Source organism: Dermacentor andersoni, chromosome 6 (genome assembly GCF_023375885.2).
Source record: "Dermacentor andersoni chromosome 6, qqDerAnde1_hic_scaffold, whole genome shotgun sequence".
NCBI lineage: Eukaryota > Metazoa > Arthropoda > Arachnida > Ixodida > Ixodidae > Dermacentor > Dermacentor andersoni.
In genome coordinates, this window is record NC_092819.1 from 65,170,113 (window position 1) to 65,193,400 (window position 23,288).

The window sequence follows — 23,288 nt, forward strand, 5'->3', positions numbered from 1 at the left end:
CAATTCCGTTCTGTTTGATACTCCTAAGGCGTTTGTGTGACGAAATATTCATATTCCAATTTGACGCAGCTCAGTACGCGAATGTTGCATTCAGAGGTGGGAGTCTCGACACAAGAGCGACGCCCCCCCCCCCCCCCCCTCCTCGTTAAATAACTCTGACTGCTTCCGAAGCTGCGACGTATACCGTGTGTCCCAGCGCTAACTTTAATCAAGCTGTTCAACGTAAAAGACGATTTGAAAAAGATGGTGCAAGATACATTGATAAAAACTACGGTTTTCGGTCGACAGAGCTGTGAAAAACCGAACACCCTATAGGTATTACGATTGTATCTTGCACCATGTTCTTTAATCTTTTTTTTTTGTTGTTGTTGAACAGCTTGGCTAACGTTAACTGGAATGCCCTATATACAGTGCGTTCATATCAGATTCGAATCGAATATATTTTTTCACGTGCCACAAGAATAACTAAGATACAAGAAAGAAAACGTTCGGTACGGGAGTGCAAGCAGGAGGAACAGCGCCTTCATCAGCTGCTGTTTTCGCATGTCGCCGCGGCTCCGCGAAACATGCGTGTAGGTGACCAGGCTATTTGTCACGCACTCGCGTGTTCTCTTTCATACAGATGGCGATAGCACCATTATAAAGAAAGTAGAACATGAGAATGATCGGAATTTTTTTTTTCAGCTTACTCTCCCGGGGCTGATGTGCACGAAGAATTTGAAATCATGCAATCTCTCTTGCAAGAAAACAATTAAGGCGATCACAGGTGAATGATACTCGGGATTTGATGAAAACCAAGCGCATGCGTGTTAAAAAAACGAAAACGAAAAGAAAACGGCTCGCGCTGGAAGAGGCAGAAAAGTGGACAGTTGGGCGAGTCGGACAGTTGGTTAACGGTCATATTTGAGACAGACACGGGACAGCCGCTTTGCACAGGATAAGCGCCTGTTTCGTGCATTTCTTTTGTCGTGTCTTTAGTCATCCTTGTGCTACTTCAAATATCAAAAAGGCGCCACAGATCACCCAGAAAAACAAAAAAATACTGTAAGGAAGACAACGAACGTGAGCGCAGAGTCAGCAGCATCGCAGCATCAAGCGCGCAGCAGAGGCTCGAGCTCGGGGACTGTGCTCGGTGCATCCTATAACCGGCGGTCGCTACGAGCCCCAATAAATCTCCTTTATAATACTGTTACTTGTCGCACATTCCAAGTTCTGCTATTTTACTTTGTCTTGCCAAATAATTAATATGTACTTATCTTTATACATTAATCCTGCTTTCTGTGTCCGACATACGCACGCGCAGTTCTGTACTGTATCGAGTGGTGAACTCTCGGATATCGGTTTAACTGTACACTCTTGTGCTAATGCATCCGATTCCGTGCCAATAAGATTTGGAGTTGTTTCACTAGCTGACTTTTTGGGTAATGAATTGATTGATTGTTTGTTTGACTGACTGACTTCTGATTTTATTTATTTATTTATTTATTTATTTATTTATTTACTTATTTACTGAGTTAAAGTGTTCGGCACGTCAGAAGGGACAGTTTGTCGCAAGCTGGATGCGCAAAGTCAGTGCATCAGTGCCTGTCAGCGATTAAAGATGTCGTCAGAACGTCAAACGCTCTTAGCCATTTGAATTGAATTGAAAAAACGTTTATTGTAAAAGGAAAGGACAGAGGAAGCAGGTGGGTGGGGTCCCTAGTCAATTCTGAATGTTCAGTTCTGGAGTTCTTGCGCCGGAATGCGAGGCGCATTAGTTTTGGGTGGCCTGACCTCGCATTCCCACGTAATGCGGGCGACACTTGGCTGGCCTCCGCACCACGGGCAAGTGCCCGTGCACGTATGCGGGAAGGTGGATGGCGCATGTTTTAAACGTAGGTGCGGGTACGTATTTGTCTGCAGACGGCGCCATTCATATACGATTCCCTGACACCTAGCTGTGGGTGCATAATTCTGCGTAAGAGCAAATCCCAAGCAATCTTAATGCTAGACGCATCATTAGAGAAGGCGGCAAGCCATTGAAAAGAGCACTTACGCACGGAAAGCGTTGTGAACTCAGCCACAGGCTCTTTAAGGCCATTTTTGTTTTTATTGAAGTGAAAATAAAAAAAAGTGAATTATAAGCTCTCTAATGTGGACGGCTACTCCTTTTCCCGTAAAAGAAATTAAACAAAGTGTATTGTAAAGTAAGAAAAACAAAAAAGAAATGAAATGCCACAGTTTCGGAAAACCTAAAGCAGAGTCAGCTAAAGGGAGTCATCGAAGTCTGCATATAGTCCTGGACGCAATAGAACACACAGAGACAAAAGGCGAACTTGCACCGCCCAGTACGCAGTATGTGCCGAGTGTGGAACACGTACACGATCCCGTGGCCGTATGAGGTCCACGACGAACAGCCGTACAGATGAGACGGAACCTTTAATTGACCGGAACGGGACGCCGGACGTATTACATGCGACACCGGAGACCGTATTCGCAAATAAACCTTTTAAGCTAGGAATGTTCGTAAGAACAAATTCCAGCCAATTGTGAATCGGGACGTACCATTAACGAAGGCGGCGGGCCAATGGCAAAGAGCGCTTACGAACGAAAAATCTTTTGTGAATTCGACCCCATAGATCCAACACTTCCACACGCATGCGTACTCCGTACTCCATCTTGTGGCAACAGCCTTTAGCCACTATAGGTGGCGTGCATAACTATTTGATGCACCGGTGTTACTGGAAGGGTGTGCACTTGCACTTGCCAACGCTTTATTAGTGGCTGCTGAGGAACGAGCGGCCAAATTCACAAAGCATTCCGTTCGTAAATGCTCTTTTCCGTTGGTCCCCCGCCTTTGTTAACGATATGTCCAGCATGAAAATTGGTTAGGAATTTTCTCTTACAAACAGTTCTAGCGTTAAGTCCGTCCTTTTTTGTCTGTGAATACGGGCTCGAGGTCTGTTTGAGATCCGCTTCTCGTCCACTGTCGTAGAATGCCGGAGAAGCTGCACATAGCGATATGTGTATGGAGCATCCTGTATAGGTAATCTCATCAACCGGTGTTTCCTGGAACTTTTTCGAATTAAGTGACCGTGCCACGGAGCAGGGCCGCCCATTAACGAGGCACAGGGGGTTGTTTACAAGATCCCCCTGCTCTGACGGCGAGTACTGCTACATCGACGAGACGAGCCATTTCCCAGCGAGCGTCTGTCGACAGGCCAACGACCTCCGCAAACTTCAATACGTTGCGCGGCGCAGTTGCCAAGCGATCTGAAACCCACGACCACCAAATTGACCCCAGCGCAGCGGTCATCTTGGAAGTGGAGACAAAAAATCCCCGCGAGACGCCTCTTTTTGAAGTCCGTCGCACACAAAACAGACAAGAAAGAATGTCAACCAGTCATTGGGAACGCCCCGTACGTCGAAGAGGCTTAGCGGCGTCACAACGCGGTTGGAGAAGACCGAAAAGAAAAGTTTAATAAACAGCACTGCTGGCTCTACGAGACCTCGCCTTTAAGAAAAAGCCGGTACGGCTTCGAAACGTCAGGTACATTGAATAATCTTTTGATTGGGGATAAACCCAGTGTTTTCAATTTCAGAATTTACTTGGTGCGAGTGCTGTTTATGTGGACATTCATCTGTCCTTCGGGCTGCAGCGTGTTCGATGTAGCAAAAAAAGGACAAAAACAAAACAAAAACAAAACAAGAAGAACACTCGCTGTTCCAGATGCGAATGGTTGATTTGGGCTCGAAACAGCCGGATAAACGAGTATGTCGCGCGCATCTCAAGAGATGATTCTGTTAGCGCGCCCGTATTCTATGTATAGATTTTCCAGGAAACAGGGTAGGCAAACTACAGGCTTAGAAGAAACAAAGGTCGTTTTAGGTACTAATTATAAGTTAGCAACTACAGGTAACGATTAGTAACTTAGTAACTGTTTGTTACAATATTAAATAACTTGGTAGTTGCATGCAATTAATAAAACGTCGTAACCGTTACTAATTAGACTAATCTACCAGATCCAAAACGTGGTAACCATTACTAACGCAATTGCATCGTCGTTACCAGCAATAGAGTGGACGCCATTTTGTTCGTAAGCGCTACTACCATTGTCATATTATGTCGATTCTATTGGCAATGCATAACAAGACAAAAAAGAAAAAAAAAAAGAAAAATAACCGCCATCGTTTTTGAGAAATTCATTACGGCATACATTAAAGTAAATGATGACCACGCTTAGTATTGACACCATAATGGCACACTTCGAGGGTCTATTCAGCACAGAAACTCCTGAATGAACACGAGATGTTTTTAAAAAGAGATTTCAGGATTATCTATAACCGTTCCTTAGCGAACACATGGTGTACCGCTTAGCACCTATGTACGAAGGTTGTTCTATACAGACTAAGGCCGAATTTTGTATTTTTGAAAATTATTCATCAGCATTTTTATCCGTCTCCAAGATCAACTATAGGCCATCCAGCAAGCCCGTGAGGCGGCGAGAAGACAGAATCTCCGGACCTCCTCGGGAGCGGCCTAGGCCTAGACCACGAATTTGCGGATTTTCAATAAATGTTTTTTTTTCATTTATTTACCCAAAATCGGAGCTTGGGTATTACATAGCGGGGGGGGGGGGGGGATAATAATTGATATACAAAGGTATAAGGCAACGTGCACGTAAGTCGCATATCCTTATATGATGTCGTACATGCTATGCAACCTTTACATCACTTCTCATTCGACATCATACGCCAATAATTCTTACATTATACAAACAATAATATTACATCCTCTGACATCTGAAGAAATGCAGGAAGAAATGTTAATGTTTCTAATTTCCGAATGTTTCATTAAGTGCTTGTTTGAATATAATATGGTCAGTTATTCCGGCTGTATTACTTGGGGAGATGATTACATTCCGAAATGGCTAATTGCAGACATGAAAACAGCAATAGTTTAGTACGTGCAAATGGTCGTTAGACCTTAAATTCCTGATCAATTCGTGGGAATTTCCTTTTGGCTGGTAACATGTGTGCCTGAGAGAAGATATTTGAGTGATGAAAAAGCTGATGGAAGAAAATTAACCAAGATATCTTTCTTCTAGTCGGCAATGGGATGAGTCCTAGGTCATGCTTTATTTACCACCACCACCACCATTTTTATCCGTTTCTATATGCACCCCCGTAAGTGAAATGCACGCCGTTTCTACCACACCGTTTCTACCAAGCCTAGATAACATAAGCGGTGCCATCCACTGGCAGCTTCTTAAAAAGCCGCCTCCGCTTCTCAACTACGCCTTGTTCCATGGATGTCAAAGCAATGCCCTTTTTTTTACCGTGAACTACATAAAGAAGTCGGAGAGACCCGCATCTGGACTGTAAAACGAATAAGGGAATCGTTACGATGCCTTAAGGAACGGTAACAAAAAAGAAACTGCTTTGACATGGAGCAAGGCATGAAACAAGACGTTAAACAAGGCGGACATTGGATGTGATCTTTAATAAGCTGGAGAAGGAGGGCTTCACTCGTGTTAGCTAGGCACGGTAGAAAGAGCGGGACGCGCGCATTTCACTTGCATGGGGGCATATAGAAAGGGATAAAAGCGACGGTGAATAATTTTCAGAAACAAAGATTTCAGAGCAACAGAGTCAGTCTTTATTGAGTGTAAGCCTTGTATTTGGATAAATAATCGAAGACAATGGGCCTAAATTTCCACAACGTACAGTCCGCGCCTACGTGCCCCACTTACGTATGGCCCGCGAAGTAGCGTATAACTGTTCCCCCAACAGAATAAATTAAACTGCAGTTTATCTAAATTTCCCATAGCCTTCACCAAACGTATTAATATGCATGGCCAAGACGAGGTAACCGAATTTACTAGCTTTTCTTCCGTGGACTTTATCTCGTAAGAACAAATTTTCCATTCTTGTCTGCCTGAAGCAAGCGCAACTTGTTTTGCTTGAAGAACGAGACCACCCTTTTAGTTGGGTCTTTGGTATGCTTGATAGACGCCGCGCTCTTTCTGTCTCCGCGTCGCCTTTTTCCAGTGGTTTTCTTTGAATGCGCAACTTGGTTCTTCAAAGCTAATATTCAAATTCAATGTATTTATTTATCCTTGAAAACACAATAAGAATGTGTCCAACACTGTTTGAACCCGTAACCACAGGATAGTCATGGGTCCAAAAGATAAAGCACCATAATGCAGACACTTCATTATGTATAATATACCAACATAAAACAGCGGCGAAAGGGAAATTCACATGAGTACAAATGTAAAAGAAAAAGAATGCATAACAAGGAGCAATTGCATCAATTCAAGAGAACATCTTGCATGTTCAAATTGTATGGTAAAATCGTATGCACACAACAGGTAGAATATATTAAAGATAAAGAATGCATGTGCATGAAGAACTGTCTCGCTGCAGGAGTAAACGTTCGAGCATATTTTATGTGGTGTGGAAGGGTGTTTCATATTTTTGCCCCGATAAAAGAGAGCAGTCTTTCTCCATATACGTTGTGTGTGGGCGGGGTGTTAAAATTACCAAATGTTACATTTCTTGTAGTTCGACAGGATGTTTAAAAGAGGGATATATGGAAGGGGTGGTTATATGTCACGATGCTGTTTACAACAGTTGCTGTTTTTTTGCAGGCGCAGTGAATCGAAAGTTAGTATCTGTAGGTCGTCGAATAGTGGCTTGTTAGGGTGATACCGCTTAGAACGACTTAAGATTCTTAATGACCGTTTCTGTATTTTTCGGATTGGTTCGAGGTAACTATTGTAAGTCCATCCCCATGACTCGCGAGAGTACGAGATGTGGCTATGAATAAAGGAGAAATATAATATGTGTAATGTATTTTTGTCAAAGAAGTAACGAGCCTGCATCAGTTTATGGCACCCTGAAGCCATCTTCGCGCCCACCGCTAATAAATGATTTTGTCAGTGCAGGTGCCTATCAGAAACTACGCCAAGATACTTAAAAGAAGGTGTATATTCTAGTACGGAATCGTCAATGCTAATGCGCACAGGGTTAAGGTCTACATGTTTACTACGGGAGTGAAATATAGTATATTTCGTTTTCAAAACATTGACAGAAAGTTTGTTCGCTGAGAACCACTAGGAGTTTCTTGTCAAATCTAAGTTGACTTGACTCTATTTCCTTCATGTTATCACCTGTAATTATTATAGCGATGTCATCTGCATACATCGGCATATCTCTAAAGTGTAGGGCACGTGGAAGGTCGGAAACATATAAAGAAAAAAGCAAGAGTCCCAAAACCGACCCCTGGGGCACAGCTGCATGCATACGTTGTGGTGACAATGAGATATTATTCATTACTGCTATCTGACGACGTTCATTAAAGTAACTAGTAAGCAACTTGAAAATATGTTCTCTGAAACCGTAGTGCTTAAGCTTGTACAAAAGGGTTGAATGGTCTACCGTATCGAAAGCCTTTTTTCAAATATAGAAAGACTACAGCCACAAGTTTGTTATCATTTAAAGCAGAGTTTATGACCTGGGCTAAAGATTGCACCGCTGATGCAGCTGAATGATGCGGCCGGAAACCGTGTTGCTGTGGGCAAACTATATGATACTTTTCTATAAATTTATTAATATGATTCGCAAGAATTTTCTCAAAGAGGATATTAATGACACTCAGCACCGATATAGGTTGATAAATGGAAGGGTTTGAGCGATCTCCGTCCTTGTATATTGAAACAACTCGAGCTATCTTTAGCGATGTTGGGTACCTGTCGCTTTGCAAACAGTGATTGAGAACGTGGCATAATATAGGACCCAGAACATTTATGTTTTCTTTTAACATACGTACAGTTATGTGATTCAAACCTGCGGCCTTATTGCTAGGCATAGTTGCCAGTGTAGAATGCATTTCGTTTGGTTCAATGTCGTTCAAAAAGAAGGAAGGAAGGAAGGAAAAAGTGGAGAAGGAAAGGTAGGGAGGTTAACCAGTTTAGCTTAACCGGTTTGCTGCCCTACACATGGGAGAGGGATGGGGGAGATTAAAGATGGGGAAGGGGGAGAGGGAGAGAGAGCACATAGCACAGCACACACACATCGTCCGTTGGAGTCCATCAATCTGGCATGGTACGTGACATCACTCTCACAGCCGCTTGTCCAATCCAGTCTCTTTCAAAAACCGAAGTAGTCCCTTTGTCGCCTTCACCTGCGATGTCTTCTGTCGGCGGCATGTGAAAATCGTGTCGAGGGACAATGGTCTACTGTCAAGGTGCGCTAGAAGAGATGCCAGGGACTGTCGTTGAACATTATATTCAGGACAGTCGCACAGAATATGTTCCAGCGTCTCCTCGCAAAGACAGGCATTACAGAGAGCGTTGTCGGCCATTCCAATGCGGAAGGAGTAAGATTTCGTGAAAGCCACCCCTAGCCATAAGCGATAAAGCAGGGTCGCCTCTCTTCGGCGGAGTCCAGTTGGCATATAGAGATGCATCAATGAGGGCAGGTGGTATTGACGGTTGCTCTGGTTGGTCTGGCTGTTTGGTGTGCACCATAGAGATAGCGTGATCTCCTGTGCAAGCTCTCGAAGTCTGCTAGCTGCGTCGGATCGTGAAAGCGGTATGGCCTCTTCCTGTGCGTCTTCAAGAGCTGCCCGAGCGGCATTATCGGCATCTTCGTTTCCAGTGACGCCGCAGTGACTTGGCAGCCACTGAAATGTCACGTGGTGTCCTTTCTCCTGTGATGTATGGAGTAGGCATCTAATATCGAATACGAGCTGTTCGAATGGCCCGCGACGCAGAGCTGATAGTACAGATTGTAGGGCTGCCCTTGAGTCGCTGAAGATTGACCATTGTCGAGCTGGCTCCCGATTGACGAAACGAAGTGCAGCGCGAAGAGCAGCTAGTTCAGCAGATGTCGATGATGTTGGGTGGTCAGTCCTAAAGCTGATGGTAATAGCTTTTGCTGGGACAACCACAGCACCGGACGAACACTGCATGTTTGTGGAACCATCAGTATAAATGTGTTCACTGTCCGCGTACCTCTCGTGCAGAAGCAGAGACAGTTGTTTCAGCACAGGCGACGACAGTTCACACTTTTTCCCGATTCCTGGTACACTGAGATGGACTGTGGGGCTGATAAGACACCAAGGGGGTATCGATGGTTTAGATGCAGCGGTGAAGCCCGATGGAAGTTTGTCGTTGTATTTGATAATAGTTTTAGAGAATGATGATTGGTGCCTGTCTGAAGGTAGTGCTGCAAGGTGGTGATAGGTGGCACGTGCAATATGTCTGATGTGCGTTCTCAGGGCTTCCACCGTAATGTGAGTTCGCATTGGGTGGTCCCGAGCAATCGCAAGAGTTGCCTCTGTTGACGTGCATCTGGGCAAACCAAGGCAGACTCTGAGTGCTTGAGCTTGTGCTGCTTGCAGAACACGAATATTTGTCTTGCAGGTGTTGGTCAGTACAGGTAGACTATATCTTAGAAAACCGAGAAAGAGAGCTCTGTAGAGTTTAAGCATTGCGTCTACTGACATCCCCCACGTCTTTCCTGTCAAGTATTTAAACACCTGGGAAGTTGCTGTCAGGCGCCGTTTCATGTAGGCCACGTGCGGGCTCCAACAGAGGTCTCGGTCAATAATTACGCCAAGGAATCTGTGGGTTCGGACATAGGAAATGGTCCGCCCATTGATTGAGATGATATAAGGCGTCATCGGTTTGCGAGTAAATGCTACTAGTGCGCATTTTTCTGGTGATATGCTGAGACCCTGTTTACACAAGTAGTTCGCTGTCAAAGTGGCCGCTCTTTGAAGTCGCGCACGTATCTGAGGACGTGTGACTGCCGAAGTCCAGACACAGATGTCGTCAGCGTATATTGAAATTTTGATGGTAGTTGGCAAGTATTCAGCAAGTCCAACAAGAGCGAGGTTGAATAGCGTCGGGCTGAGAGCACCGCCTTGAGGAACGCCCCTGCTGGTATAGCGTCGCGTAGTTGGGCCATCGTCAGTTAACACAAAGAATGATCTTGCAGATAGGTAACTTGCAATCCACAAAAAAACTCGACCACCTAGGCCAACCGTCGCAAGGGCGTCGAGAATGGCCTCATGTAATACGTTATCGTATGCCCCTTTCACATCTAAGAATAAAGCTGCAGATATACGCTTATGGGACCTTTCGTGCTGGACATATGAAACGAGATCAACTACATTGTCGATGGAAGAGCGGTCACGTCGGAAACCAGCCATGGAAATCGGATAAATCTTGTAGTATTCAAGGTACCATTCCAGGCGGCCAAGGATCATCCGTTCCATTATCTTTCCTACACAGCTGGCCAGCGCTATTGGGCGGTAAGAGGTGAGTTCTAATGGGGATTTGCCCTGCTTTAAGAGTGGCACCAGGCGGCTTACTTTCCATTCGTCAGGAACAATTCCCTCCTGCCATGAGGAGTTGTAAAGGCTCAACAACTCTATCCGTGCGGACTCTCCGAGATAGCACAAGGCCCGGTATGATATACCATCCGGACCCGGAGATGATGAGCGCCTGCAGAGAGCTAGAGCCGCTTCGAGCTCCTCCATTGTAAAAGGAAGGTCCATGCGGCAATCACGGGAATGGGGGACGTCAGCTCGGGCTGGAGGATTTGGACGAGTCGCTTGGTCTGCGATCCGTGCACAAAAGTCTTCTGCGACATCGATGTCTTGCCGCCCTTGGAAAAGCGCTAGCGCCTTGAATGGGAAACGCCGTTCCGGAAGGCAACGCAGACCTTGCACCGTTTTCCAAATGTGAGACAGTGGCTTGCGGGGGTCGAGTTTCTGGCAAAACGTTGCCCAACGTTCCGACGCTAATCTATCCATACGACGCTGAATCTTCTTTTGCATCCTCCTGGCTGCCCTAAGGTCATGGATTGATCTTGTACGCCGATATCGACGTTCCGCCCGGCGACGAAGCGCTCGAAGTCGCTCTAATTCTATGTCGAAGTCATTTCGCGTGGAAGACATCGTCATCATGCGAGTGGCGTTTTGCATCGTAATTTTAATCGTTTGCTCTAACCCAGATGGTAGGCCCTCGCGGCAGGCATCTTCCATCTCAGATTTGAAGTTGGCCCATTGGATCGTCCGAATGGTACTCCGTAAGCCTGATCTAGACGACAAGCCTTTGATGTTCAGATAGGTGGGAATGTGGTCACTCCCATGTGTCTCAATGTCTGGAAACCACTTCACACATCTGGCGAGAGAGTTGGAGACGACAGCAAGGTCGAGGCAGCTGCCGTATGCCACGCCTCGAAGAAAGGTGGGGCTACCATCGTTCAGGAGAGTAAGGCCATAGTTGTGGGCGATGCTTGCTAATCTTCGTCCTCTTGCATTTGTCCTTGTACTTCCCCATGCTGGATGGTGGTCATTGAAATCTCCTATGATGACCCATGGGGAGGGACAAGCACTCAAGATATCCGCAAATCTTTTGGTATCGAAATTGCTGGAAGGCGATATATACACGCCTATGAGAGTAAACAAGAGTTTGTTCTTTTTAACGGTGATGCATATATATTGATTGTCGTCGTGGGGCGCAATTGGTTGCAAAACATAGGTGAGTTCACGACGAACAAAAATGATGATTTTGCTGCATGCACCATTTGTTGATGACATGATAAATTTGTATCCTGACAGTCTTATTGATTTCGACAAGTTGGGCTCACAAATGACGATGAGTGGAAACAGATTGGTGTACACAAACTGACGAAAATCTGAAATTCGGGATTTTAGCCCTCTGGCGTTCCACTGGATGACGGACGCTGCCTTGACTTCTTTCCGGAAGGATGGGGTATGGGTAGCCATCTTTCTAGTTGAGGGATGCAAGCACTGGGCTTAAGGCGTCCAGCACTTTAAGTGCGTTTTGAGCACAGGGTGTCCCGATGTCGACTAAAATTGCTCGAATGGCCTCCATGAGAGAACGTAGCATCGAGATGACTTGGCGGTCTGTTTTAGGTGAATCATCCATGGCCGGAGAAGGATCAGGTGTGGCCCCGACCTTCTGAGGTTCCTTCGCAAGGGAGCGGCTCGGTAGCGTAGGCCACTCCTCTAAAGATAGAGTCTTTTCTGCTTCCTTCGTGGAAGTGGTGGGCCTTTTCGCGGCGTCACTAACTGGCACCGCAGTGGAGTGGGTACTGTCACTTCGCGCATGCGCCTTCTTCGAAGACGTACGATGGCACCTACGTCGACGCCGACGCCGGACTACTTCGGCTGCCTCCCTGTGGGCCGAATTGTCTCTCGCCATTTGCTTGAGAACCGCGCGCTCCCTCTTGATGCGGGGACAGTCCTTCGACGAGGCCGCGTGAGGGCCGCTACAGTTGACGCATTTCAGGACCGTGGCACCGCAGGTCTGTTCTGCATGAGGTTCAGCGCAACGGGGACACAGTAGCGAGTTGGGACACACGCCTTTGACGTGTCCTAGCCTGAAACACTGATGGCATTGAAGCGGCTTCTGGATGAATGGTCGAACCGGATGTCGGAAATGTCCGACTTTAACGTGGGATGGGATACAATCCCCCTTGAATATTACTTTTACGCAGCGCGTATTCCCAAGACGGCGCACTTGCGCAATGATCGTGCCTTCGTATGCCGGCTTGATGAGGCTAGGTAAGTCATCATTGGGAATGGCAATGTCAATGTCGTAAATCACACCGGCTATGGATGTGTCGTCGATCGGGATAAAGGGGCGCATTTTGATTCCGTCTAGCTCTGTGATTTCTTGAAGTTTTCTAAGCGCACTCGCGTTGTACACGTCTATGGCGAGTATATTCTTGCGTGGATTGATTCTTATGTCTTTAATTTGATCGGGCACCGCACATTCCAGAAAAATGGATAGGGCTTGCCTGTTCAGCAATCGTAGGTTGCTTGACGGTTCTTCCGGCATAAAGATGATGACGTGTGGCCAGCGCGCAGGCCTTGACTTCACAGTCGTTGTGCTCGCAGGAGTTGACGGCGCTGTGTTGGCGATTTTTCTCCTCGCCCTCTTACTCCGGACGGGTATGAAGCCGTCGTCGGATGAGTCGTCTTCCGACATAGAGTACAGCTCGGTGTCTTCGGTGTCACTGGGGGAGCCAACTCACTTCCTTGCGGTTGACGGCCGTGATGACTTCTGGCCAGGCGGGCTTCTGGCATGCTCCGCGTCCATGGCCGCAAGACGGGGAGGCGAGGCACCTCGAATAGCGAAGATTTCACCAAAAATTCACAGACCACAGAAACAAGTGTTCTGCCAAGAAGACACTTCGTCGTCTTCCCCCTTCAAAAAGAAAGTATCTGGGAGTGGGCTTGGTAAGAAAGAATTTATATCTTTGTTAGTTATATTGGCACCTGAAGAAATTCCAACGGTAGTAAAATATGAATTAAAGCTGTTTACAATGTTTTCATCGACGGTTTCAGTAAACGTCTGTTTGCGCGGTTTGCCAAGAACACTGTTCACAATTTCCCCCAGTTTTTTAGAGTTACCGGAGCTCTGTGTGATTAGACGTGCACCGTATTCCTTTTCTGTGTATACATAAGGGCTACCGATTTATTGCGCATTTTTTTTGTACGGACCCAGGTAATAGCTATTATCGTTATGCTGTTTCCATTTATGGTACCGAAAATCCTTCTGCTGCAGTATTGTTAAAATGTGCCTCGTCATCCAAGGTGCAATGGGCACCCTATATGAGCGAACAAATTTCTTGGTACAGCTGTTAGCCTTAGCGCATGGCAGAGGGTCAATTAGATTGGAGAGTTCAGTGTCAACGTCATCGTGGTATGTGGTACTAGTGTCGATTGACTGGATGTTGGTTTTCAGTAAAGCGTAGTCAATTCTCGTACTCACTGGGGCGTGTTTTGGTCTAGGTTTATTGATGTTCTTGACCGTGACAAAGGTGGGGAGGTGATCTGAAATCGGCTCGTTACATAACCCCGCAATAACATCCGAGGTTAAATTCGTTAGAACATGATCAATGACCGTTGCAGATGTGCATGGCATTCTAGTGGGGATAGTTATCAAATTCTGAAAGTTAAAGGACTCTAACAGGTACGTGTAGTCATTATGGTGTGAATTACGGGTGTCTATGTTAATGTCACCGCTAATTATAACTGGGTCTTTGTGTTCTGACGCTAGGGTGAAAAAATACTGCTTCAAGTTTTTGATGAAATAAAGCTACAGCTCAGTTAGGGGGCCGATACACTACACCCGCGATAACGGAGTTGTCCATTCTGATAAATAATGCTTCGTTATCAGGCGTGCTGCAAGATACATTTGGCAATGCTGAGTAGGCACGGCTGCTCTGAACAGAGAGGGGTACACCGCAACCGCGTGAAAGTGAATGGCGCGGGTATGAAATTGTTAGATAATCGGGTATGACATCTTCGCCTTTCTTGAGCCAAGTTCCGGATATTGCAATCACATCATATTGTTTTTAGTGCTCAGAAAGATAGGCAAGTAGCAAGTTGATGTTTTTTTCTTATACTACGTACATTGCTGTGGAATATGTGGAATATAAATCTGTGGAATACCAATCGGCAGCGGCCGTCCTCCCGTCCACTTTCATGGGCCAATGAGTGGGGGACCATGAATTGAGAAGTACGAAGAAGATCTTGTTGTTGTTTTTGTTCCCCAGTTAAATGGCGCAGCCAACTGTGGGGGATCGGCCACGTATCGGTCGGTGAAGAAACTGTTATCAATTTAAAAAAAATTAAGCTGAAATGAAATAAGTATCTTGCAAATGGGATTTGAAGTGTCTACTGTTAGAGATATGAATAACCAATTATCTAAGTATTACAAAAAATTGAATTATGTGAGCATAATAAGTATTAAGAATTCTGGAATGCAGTTTTTTTGTCTCACGCAGAAAGATGCAGAGGGCTTCACAAACTTTCCTGTAGCTGTAGCCCAGTGCGGTAGCCCCAAAGGAAAGAACTACAGGAAGAATCAAATTCAAGCCAAGCTTTTGGAAGGCTCCTTCAAAAAATCTTTTCCACCCACCGTGGTTGCTTAGTGGCTATGGTGCTGGGCTGCTGAGCACGGGGTCGCGGGATCGAATCCCGGCCTCAGCGGCCACATTTCGATGGGGGCAAAATGCGAAAACACCCGTGTATTTAGGTGGACGTTAAAGAACCCCAGGTTGTCAAAATTTCCGGAGTCCCCCACTACGGCGTGCCTCATGATCGGATCGTGGTTTTGGCATGTAATACCCAATCATTTAAATTTTATATCTCCGTTGAATAATGAATCGGTGGATGTCAAAAAGAAGAGCTTGTCCCGTGCTGAGTATCTGCTTCTTTGTCCTTGTTTAGTCGCTCACTTCTGGATTACATTGAAGGTAAAGTGATTAGCCCTCACCAAAATGATGCGAAGTTCTCATCATAGCAACTTTTAACCATGCTCACACTCGCTCTCGCTAAGAACATCACTATAGGAAAGATCAGCAGAATAGGACGCATAGAACAACATGTGCACAAGATCACGATGTATTGATCGAAAACGTCCGAACAACATGAATAAATTTGTCGTACACTACACTTGCCTCCTTAAGGGAGGAAGAAACTCAAACTACATAATATAAAACCACTGTATGCATTATGCTCAGCTTGTTCTTTTTTTACTTTTTTTTGAGCTAAAACAGGCCGTCAACACCGAGAAGTGAAGAAAGGAAAGTTAAGTGGTGCAAGTGAGGTAGCGATACGAATGTGAAACCGGACTTCACAGTTTGGTGCCATTCAATATGTCATCCGCAGGTTCATCAAGCACTAAATATAAAATTCATGTCGCTTATAATAAGCAAGAACCACAAACAGAAACATGCTTCCTTTGGCCAAATTTGTTCGTCCTTGTTCTGAAGCAAGCCGTTCACCTTCGTTGAAGGGGTTCAGCTCTCTAATGTGGTATTCACGGTCAATCAAGTCTAAAACATTTCGCCTAGTGCAAGAAAACCTTTTAAAGTTAAGAACGGAGAACGTACACTGATATCTCTTACAATACATATGCACACCCATCGAAAACGGAAAATCATGCCCCCTTCCTCCCCTCTAACCGAGGTGGAAAAATCCTGCTCAAGCCCATGGGAGGGAGGCATGCATGTCAGCGCTGACAAGCCACTAAAACGTCGATCGAAATTGGATGTTGCAGTGGCGCTAAACAGAAGCGAGAACCAGAAGTAGGAAAATCAAACGGTAAAAAAAAAGCAAGAAACAGAAAGAAGGCAAATACCGCTGTGGGCATGATCGGTGGGTCGAACTTCACGACACGTTGTCGGAACGGCCAACGTCTGCGAGCGCTAGAAAGTCGTCCGGGAAGAATACATCCTCGAGAAACAGGTCTTTAAGGCACCGGTCCAAAATTCTCATTGACGTCACGTTGTCACGAGAGGCACGGTTATAATGACAGGCCACTGCGCGCCGTTGAGTTGCCGCGGGAGCATGCGGGAGCACGTACTCGAGCTGCGCAGACCGCCTGAGGAGAGCTACGGTCGCCCAAAATATGGCGTCGAGAACATTGACGTACACTTCTGTGAGAGGCACGTTTTTTTTTTTACTTTCTTATTTCTTTAGTGAACGTTTCCCAGTGCCCTTAAGAAAAGTTCATACTTCCTGCCTTTTGCGTGTATATATCTTATCCTGGTGAATAAACCACGCTCTAGTTGATACCTGGCGATTATTTTCTCCGTCTTTATGTTCTCCTCTAGCTAAGCACTGTATTTAGGAATGTCAAAATTCAGACCTAGCACCATGCCATCGCTTTTCTCAAGGATGACCCTATCGCTAAATTAAGGGTGACGCAACGAGTGATGCAATGAATTATAGGTGTGACGTTAAGAGACTGGAACACTGCAGTGCGAATTAAGAGAAAAAAATCTCAGAGGAACCTTTCTGACCATGACTGTCGATGACGATGTGTCTAGCACTAACTCAATATGGCGACACAACGTATTGCCACCGTCGAAACGAGTTATGTATGCGGCGTACGCTGCAGCGGGATTCCTGTTTTACGATTCCTTAAGAACACTCGGCGCCATCTAGCGCCTCCGCCGCGAAACCTGTGCGTAGCCTCCGAAATGCACGGCGCGCCGGTGCGTGCTAACTCTGAGCAACCCGTCACGCGGCAACGGAGCTTCTCTGCCGCGCTTCTTTGTGGACACACTGCGCCATCTAGCGGCACTGCCGAGAAGTCCGTGCGTAGCCTCCGAGACGAGAAGCGTGGCGCGCCGGTGCATGCGAACGCTGAGAATAGTCCCCTCGCTTGCCGCATCCTCAGTGGCACATACTCAGCGACCCCAATTTGACGAGACGTTCATTAAAGAGCGGCACGCACCCATTGCATTCATGGCGCAGCTTGCTAAAGCGTTGGCGTGAAAGGCGTTCATCTAAAAGCGGCACATACTGAGTGCATTTGTGGCGCAGAGTGCTAATACGTTGGTTGCTGTCCTTGAGGAACCCGTGCGATTCCACTCAATATCGGAGGTAATTTAAGGGTTCTTTTTCGTCATTGTTGAGCGGCATATTCCTAGTGCCATATATCAAGTTACAAGACGTTCATTGAAGACGTTCATTATCAAGTTACAAGACGTTCAAGACGTTCATTGAAGAGCGGCACGCACCTGCTGGCACATACTCATTGACCCAAATTGGCATCAAATAAATTCATTGAAGACCAACAGAAACCGAGTGGCACAGGCTTCAGTGCTCAAAGTCGGCGTCGAGGAGTGTCTTCGAATAGCGGCGTCTACCCAGTTCCGCATGTATCAAGTCGGTGTGAAAGAGGTTCGTTGAAGGGCGGCACGTACGTCGACAGTGTCACATGCTCAGTGCCCTAAGTTGGTCCGATGGTTGGTTTCAAACCCTGCTTCCTCAGCACAGCAACCCGATGCGCTACCCATTCGAACACGGACTAACCAGCAACCCAAGTTGGCGGGAAAACGGCTAGAAACACAGACAGACAGAGAGACCCTGGAAAGTGCGTTATTAGGATTGGAGCGGTCGTAGTCGTAGCGAGGACCTTGGGACGACAGGACTGGGCGAGCAGGATTTAATGGCAGTATTTACATTTTATAACACGAGGTACATTGGCAGTCTAGCGCGACTCCCATATGGAGCCCGCAAGACTAACATACAGCAAACAGCTTACGAGCACACAGCTCACTAGTACATTTCTAGTATGACAGAGCACTCAGCTCCCGACAACGAGCACGACACGAGCACACTCTAGCAGCCGGCAAACGCTGCTTATAAGCTCTCCGCTTGACGTCATAGTTCGACGTCATCATTCGACGTCACTCTTCGAGGTCCCCGTGGACGGAGTCCCAGTGGACGGAAATGTTCGTGTTGCACACACACACAGGTGAAAAGGCCGGACAGTTCTCGGTACCGCCCAGCTTTCAGTGCCGACGTCAGAGGGCTTCGTAGAACTCTGCTTTGTCCCGGATGGCTCGGCCAAGTACCAATTTCCTGAGTTGATCGCGCGCCACGTGGCTGCCGGCCCTTGGCAGTTCTCCGAAGGGCGCCCCGTCTCGTGGGCTTGGAACACGTGCAGCGGGCTGAAAGCTGGCACGTTGCCACCCCGTATGGCCATTCTTAACAGCGTCAAGCACCTCTGAAATTAAATATTCGGGAAGAGCTCATGAACGATGACTCTTAGTCTAGCATGCCGATAGCCTAAACTCTTCATGTGAGAGGCGTATACTGCTGCCGGACTCCTTTCTCGTGCTTCCCCCTGGACACGCTGCGCCTTCTGGCGGCGCAACTGTGAAGTCCGAGCATGACAACTGGCATATGCACAGGGACCAAAGTTGGCGTCTAAGAGTTTCATTGAAGAATGGCACAGACGGGGTGAATTGTTCATTCCCGTGAAAGGCCACCGTTCTGCAGTGGACATAAACTCGCTCATGACAACGATCAGTGCTCGTAGTCGGTCGTTTCTCGAACAACCAAGTACGTGTACGGCGTAAGCGGCGGCTGAACTATGTAGCCCAATCTACGCGGGGCGATGACTTCACACACACGCTTACTCAGTGACTGTGGCTGCTGCCTGCTGCGCAAGACGAGGTCACAGTTTTGAATACCGGCCGCGCCGGTCGCAATTTCCATATAGTCGCGGAAGGCAAGAATGCCCGTACGCTTACATCACGGTGCAACTTGAAGAACCCCGGGTAGTCAAAATGGACCTGAAGCCGCCTATACAGCGGCTTTCGTCAAAGCCCACCTCGCCGATTTGAGATGCAATGCCTCAACCATTCAATTAACGAGAAGCGGCGAAAAGATACTCTATGGCGGATGGTTCACGAGTAGTACCTATATTATAATGCGTGAATACTTTGAATTTTTTCTTAGTATTTGCTCCTGCTAAGCGTATCCTTGAACTTCCAACGGTAAAGTTCAAATTATCTTACTCAATCAGGCCTGACAACCTTTAAACTCTAGGGAAAAATAGATCGCGGTGGTAGCGAAGTTCCCTTCGCGGGTATTAAATTTCGCTCGGGTTCAGCAACATTCCTTTCACAGAAATAACGTCCCACAAACAAGGTTAGGTTATATGCGGGTGGTGCGAAACTGAAACAGTTGGTCGTGCGTGATATAGCACAGACCTGCTGTCGTGAAGACTTGGAGGTGGCGGGTTCAAACACCTTGCAGTGTATATTGTGAACCGACTACCGGTGAAACCGTGATTGCATGCAGCTGTACTTGGCGTCTCATCGCGGAGCGCGCAATTAGCCGCATAGCGAACTAGCGATGGATGTGATTGATAATTGTGGAGGCTGTTCGACGCGGTGTCACTTTAATTCCGGCTGCAGAGTCGAAACTGGGCAGAACAACGTGCGTAGTGTACCGTGTTCTACTTTAATCTTTAGGTTTGTCCTGTTGCTCTTCCTTTCCTCTTTCCTCCCCTCCTTTCTATCTTCCATTTCTGTGTTGCTGTCACCTCCCTTCAGAAGAGTAGGCAGGCGTTGTGCACCTTCCGGTGGCAGTTGCCAGCCTGCTCGTCGCTTTCCCTTTCCTGTTAACTGTGTATATGTGTATATGTGTTCAAAACAAACAATAATAATAATGTTGTCGTGTCTTTAGTTTCACGCACGCTTCAACAGCTGGCGTAGGCCATGTTCCGATATTAACGAATGCATTTTAGAAACGTGCTTCGGGTCCATGTCGCGGCTTTTATATTTATGATATAGCGTTAACCCTTAGTGTGGTTGCTCGTTCTCCTCGAGGAGACCACCTATATGAATTATGCAGTGACTTCAGCCACTGCCTTCGAGATTCCCGTCTCTTTTCCCCATTGTAGAGTAGCAGACCAGCGCAAGTTAGAGCTCAGGCCAACCTCTCTGCCTTTCTGCAAATAAATCTCTTTTTCTCTCTCTCTTCGAGATCTCGGCACAGAGGTCTGCCGACACGAGTGGGCCATTCCTTTCCTCTCTCCCTCCCTCCCTCCCTCCCTCCCTCCCTCCCTCCCTCCCTCCCTCCCTCCCTCCCTCTCTCTCTTTCTCTCTCTCTCTCTCTCTATATATATATATATATATATATATATATATATATATATATATATATATATATATAGGGGGCGGCAGAAAGTTAGGTGGGTGGATGAGAATACGAAGTTTGCAGGGACACCAAGGACAAGATAGGGGACATTATTTGTACTTACTAATTGGATTAAAGAAATGATAAATTAATGGAAAGGAAAGTGGATGAGACAATAACTTGCCGCAGGTGGGGAATGATCCCACGTCTTCGCATTACGCGTGCGATACTCTTACCGATTGAGCTACCGCGGCGCCGTTTTCCCATCCACTTTCTGGGAAGTGAAAACGTGGCGCCGGCTAACACTCCCAGGGTTAGTTCTATTAGCAAAACATAAATACCCCAGAAAGTGGATGGGAAAACGGCGCCTCGGTAGCTCAACTAGGTTAGAGCATAGCATGTGTAATGACATAACTAATTATGTCTATTGAAAGTTAACTTTCCATACCATTTCGCATCCTCGTAATCATGAAAAGCGTGCTATTGCAGACGAATTAAACATTTCCAATTTTTCAGCTAGTTTTGTCAAGCTTACACAATGTGGACTTCGTGCGGCGAGATCTCTCTACAGGATGCAGAAGGCGGTGTGTTCCAAAACGGACATCACAAAGCCACAGGAGAGCTGCGGAAGTTGGAGCCATTGTATAATGCAAATGTTCGTCGAGTGGCTAACGTTGTCGTAGGCTTTATGAACATCCATGGTGAGGAGGGTTCGAATGCTGCTTGTTCTTCCTCCCACAAGCACCATGGACGACAAATGGTCTAAGCCATCTTCCGTGTCCAAGTTCGGTCGAAAGGCAATATGGGCCGCATGATACCAGGCGAGCTTTTCCAACCATCATGAAATACTCGATGCCAACATGCGTTCATGAAGCTTGCACAACGTAGACGTTAGGGCGACATGCCAAATATCAGACAGCTTGTATGTCATGCTTCAGGCAGGTCTCCGCTTGTCCAAATTACATTAAGCAAGTCAAGCAGCCGCTGCAGCGCAGGGCCATCGATGTTCTTGAACACTTCATAAGAGATCTGGGCCTGGCGCCTTGCGTACTTTTGCCTGGTGAATGGCTGCCCGAAGCTCCGCCATTGTGAACGGCGTATGCATGCATTCGATGGCTGATTGGCTGGGAGTTAAGACAACTTGCGGAGGAACATTATGTGGACCGTCGAATTGTGGCGTGGCCTGATTGTACGTTGGCAAAAAGGTCCTGGCTACTTCCGTTGCGAACTGGACCGGGGTACAGCCAGAAGACAGGCATGCTCCGGCTGCTGGGTCCGGCGCGCGACCGCCAAATTCCGTGCACCGGAACGTTCGCCAGATTGAGGCGGACGAAAAAAATTTGGACCAGGCGACGTGCACCATGCAGTCGATCCACATTTTCCCGGGAAACGCCCTTCTCGAAGCAATGGGTTGAAGCGGTGAGCCTATTTAGGTTCGCACGAAGCTACCAACTACTGTTTCTACAATCGATCTGTCTCGTTATGCGCTTGTTGAGTTCTAAATCTTACCGTACAGTTTGATGGAATTATCACTGGTAAATTAATTTACTCCTACGGTTACCAACTTTGGGCAATCGAACGCATATAGTGAAAGGGCAGAATCTGCAGCATTAAAACGCACTGAAATCGCTATTGCAAAGAATAAATAAATAAATAAATAAATAAGGCGCATGTATTTTGTTACTACAATGTGAAACCTTTTAAGACCACCGTGCTGTGAAGCATAAGCCCAATGTGGACACCATTGCTGTGAAGACAATCTCGCTACTTCACCATGATCGCAGCGCCCACTCACCGGACGAGATTTAGGTCTCATACTTTTAGGTTTTGAATAATAAAGTGCATCCTAGAAAGAAATTTCACTAACTTCGACGTCGCTAAAATGTCGCCAGGTGTTCCATCACGGTGTCGCTAAAGAAGGTCGCCGGTCACTAAGCAGAAAAATGTGTTGCTAGAAAGACAAGACAGTCGCTAAATCTAGCGATAAAATTGCTACAATGGAAACACTGGTTGCTGGTGGGGGCATAATTGCTTGACTGCTCAGACTCGCACTCAAGCGGATTCGAATATTTCTATTAAATACGAACATGTCTCATTAAATACTATACTCTATATTCTGTACCGTAAGCCTCCATGGTAATTTTATAGCCTTTGTCATTCCACGCTGTCGCAACGTTTATTGCTGGTCCTGTAAGGGTGCCTTGTTAATGGAGGACTCACTAGCCGTGTATTTGCAGATGGAAATTCCCTTTTTCGCAAGTCTGATATTAACCATGCATTCTTGGAAGAACGGCAAAGTACCAATGTACTTACTGCACGTGCCATAGGCGTTTTCTCCTAGTGGTGTTTTACGGAAAACCCGTCCTCCTAGACGACAAAAAAGTATAAATGAGGAAAGAAAGGACAATGCAGAAGCCAGAGTCGCCGGGAGATGGTGGACGGTAATCTTTAATGGATCCACGCATTCGGGCCGTCGGTGGTGGCTTGAGTATGCAGAGCATGTGTTTTCCTCCGTGCCGACTACGTGACGGTGGCGTCCGTTGCTAATAAACCTCTTAGCAAAGAAAACAATGTGTCTGGGAAGAAAAATTATGTGTAAATTCAACATCGAAAGTCGCACGTCGCACGTGCACGTTTATACGAAGCAATGTTGGGCTCGTACGCACGCTTTGCACAATAATTGCGTGTTCCTGTGTTAGGCATCACATCGGTTATTTCTCCTTCTCGATTCTCGTCTTCGTGCGCAATACACTGTGCGCAGAAGTTTTTTTTTTGCGCAAAACCCATGCACATCCTGGAAACGCAGACATTA

General features: G+C 46.6%; 1 protein-coding gene and 1 non-coding gene across 3 annotated transcripts in view; both read right to left on the reverse strand.

The window, feature by feature from the left end:
* LOC126522729 (uncharacterized) overlaps window positions 1–16,253 on the reverse strand; it is a 61,929-nt gene extending 45,676 nt beyond the window's left edge. The window contains exon 1 of one of the 2 annotated variants that reach the window (XR_007597512.3): window positions 16,176–16,250. Coding sequence is in view for 1 of the 2 variants with exons in the window: in XM_050171515.3 (XP_050027472.1) it covers window positions 16,176–16,187 (12 nt within the window). In the remaining variant the exon portion in view is untranslated. Of the gene's footprint in view, window positions 1–16,175 lie in introns of both variants that reach the window. The other variant, XM_050171515.3, reaches the window with a different exon arrangement.
* Window positions 16,254–20,657: 4,404 nt separating this feature from the next.
* On the reverse strand, window positions 20,658–20,730 carry TRNAT-CGU (transfer RNA threonine (anticodon CGU)). The gene has a single exon. It is a non-coding gene; the product is annotated as a tRNA-Thr (tRNA).
* Between the last annotated feature and the right edge of the window lie 2,558 nt (window positions 20,731–23,288).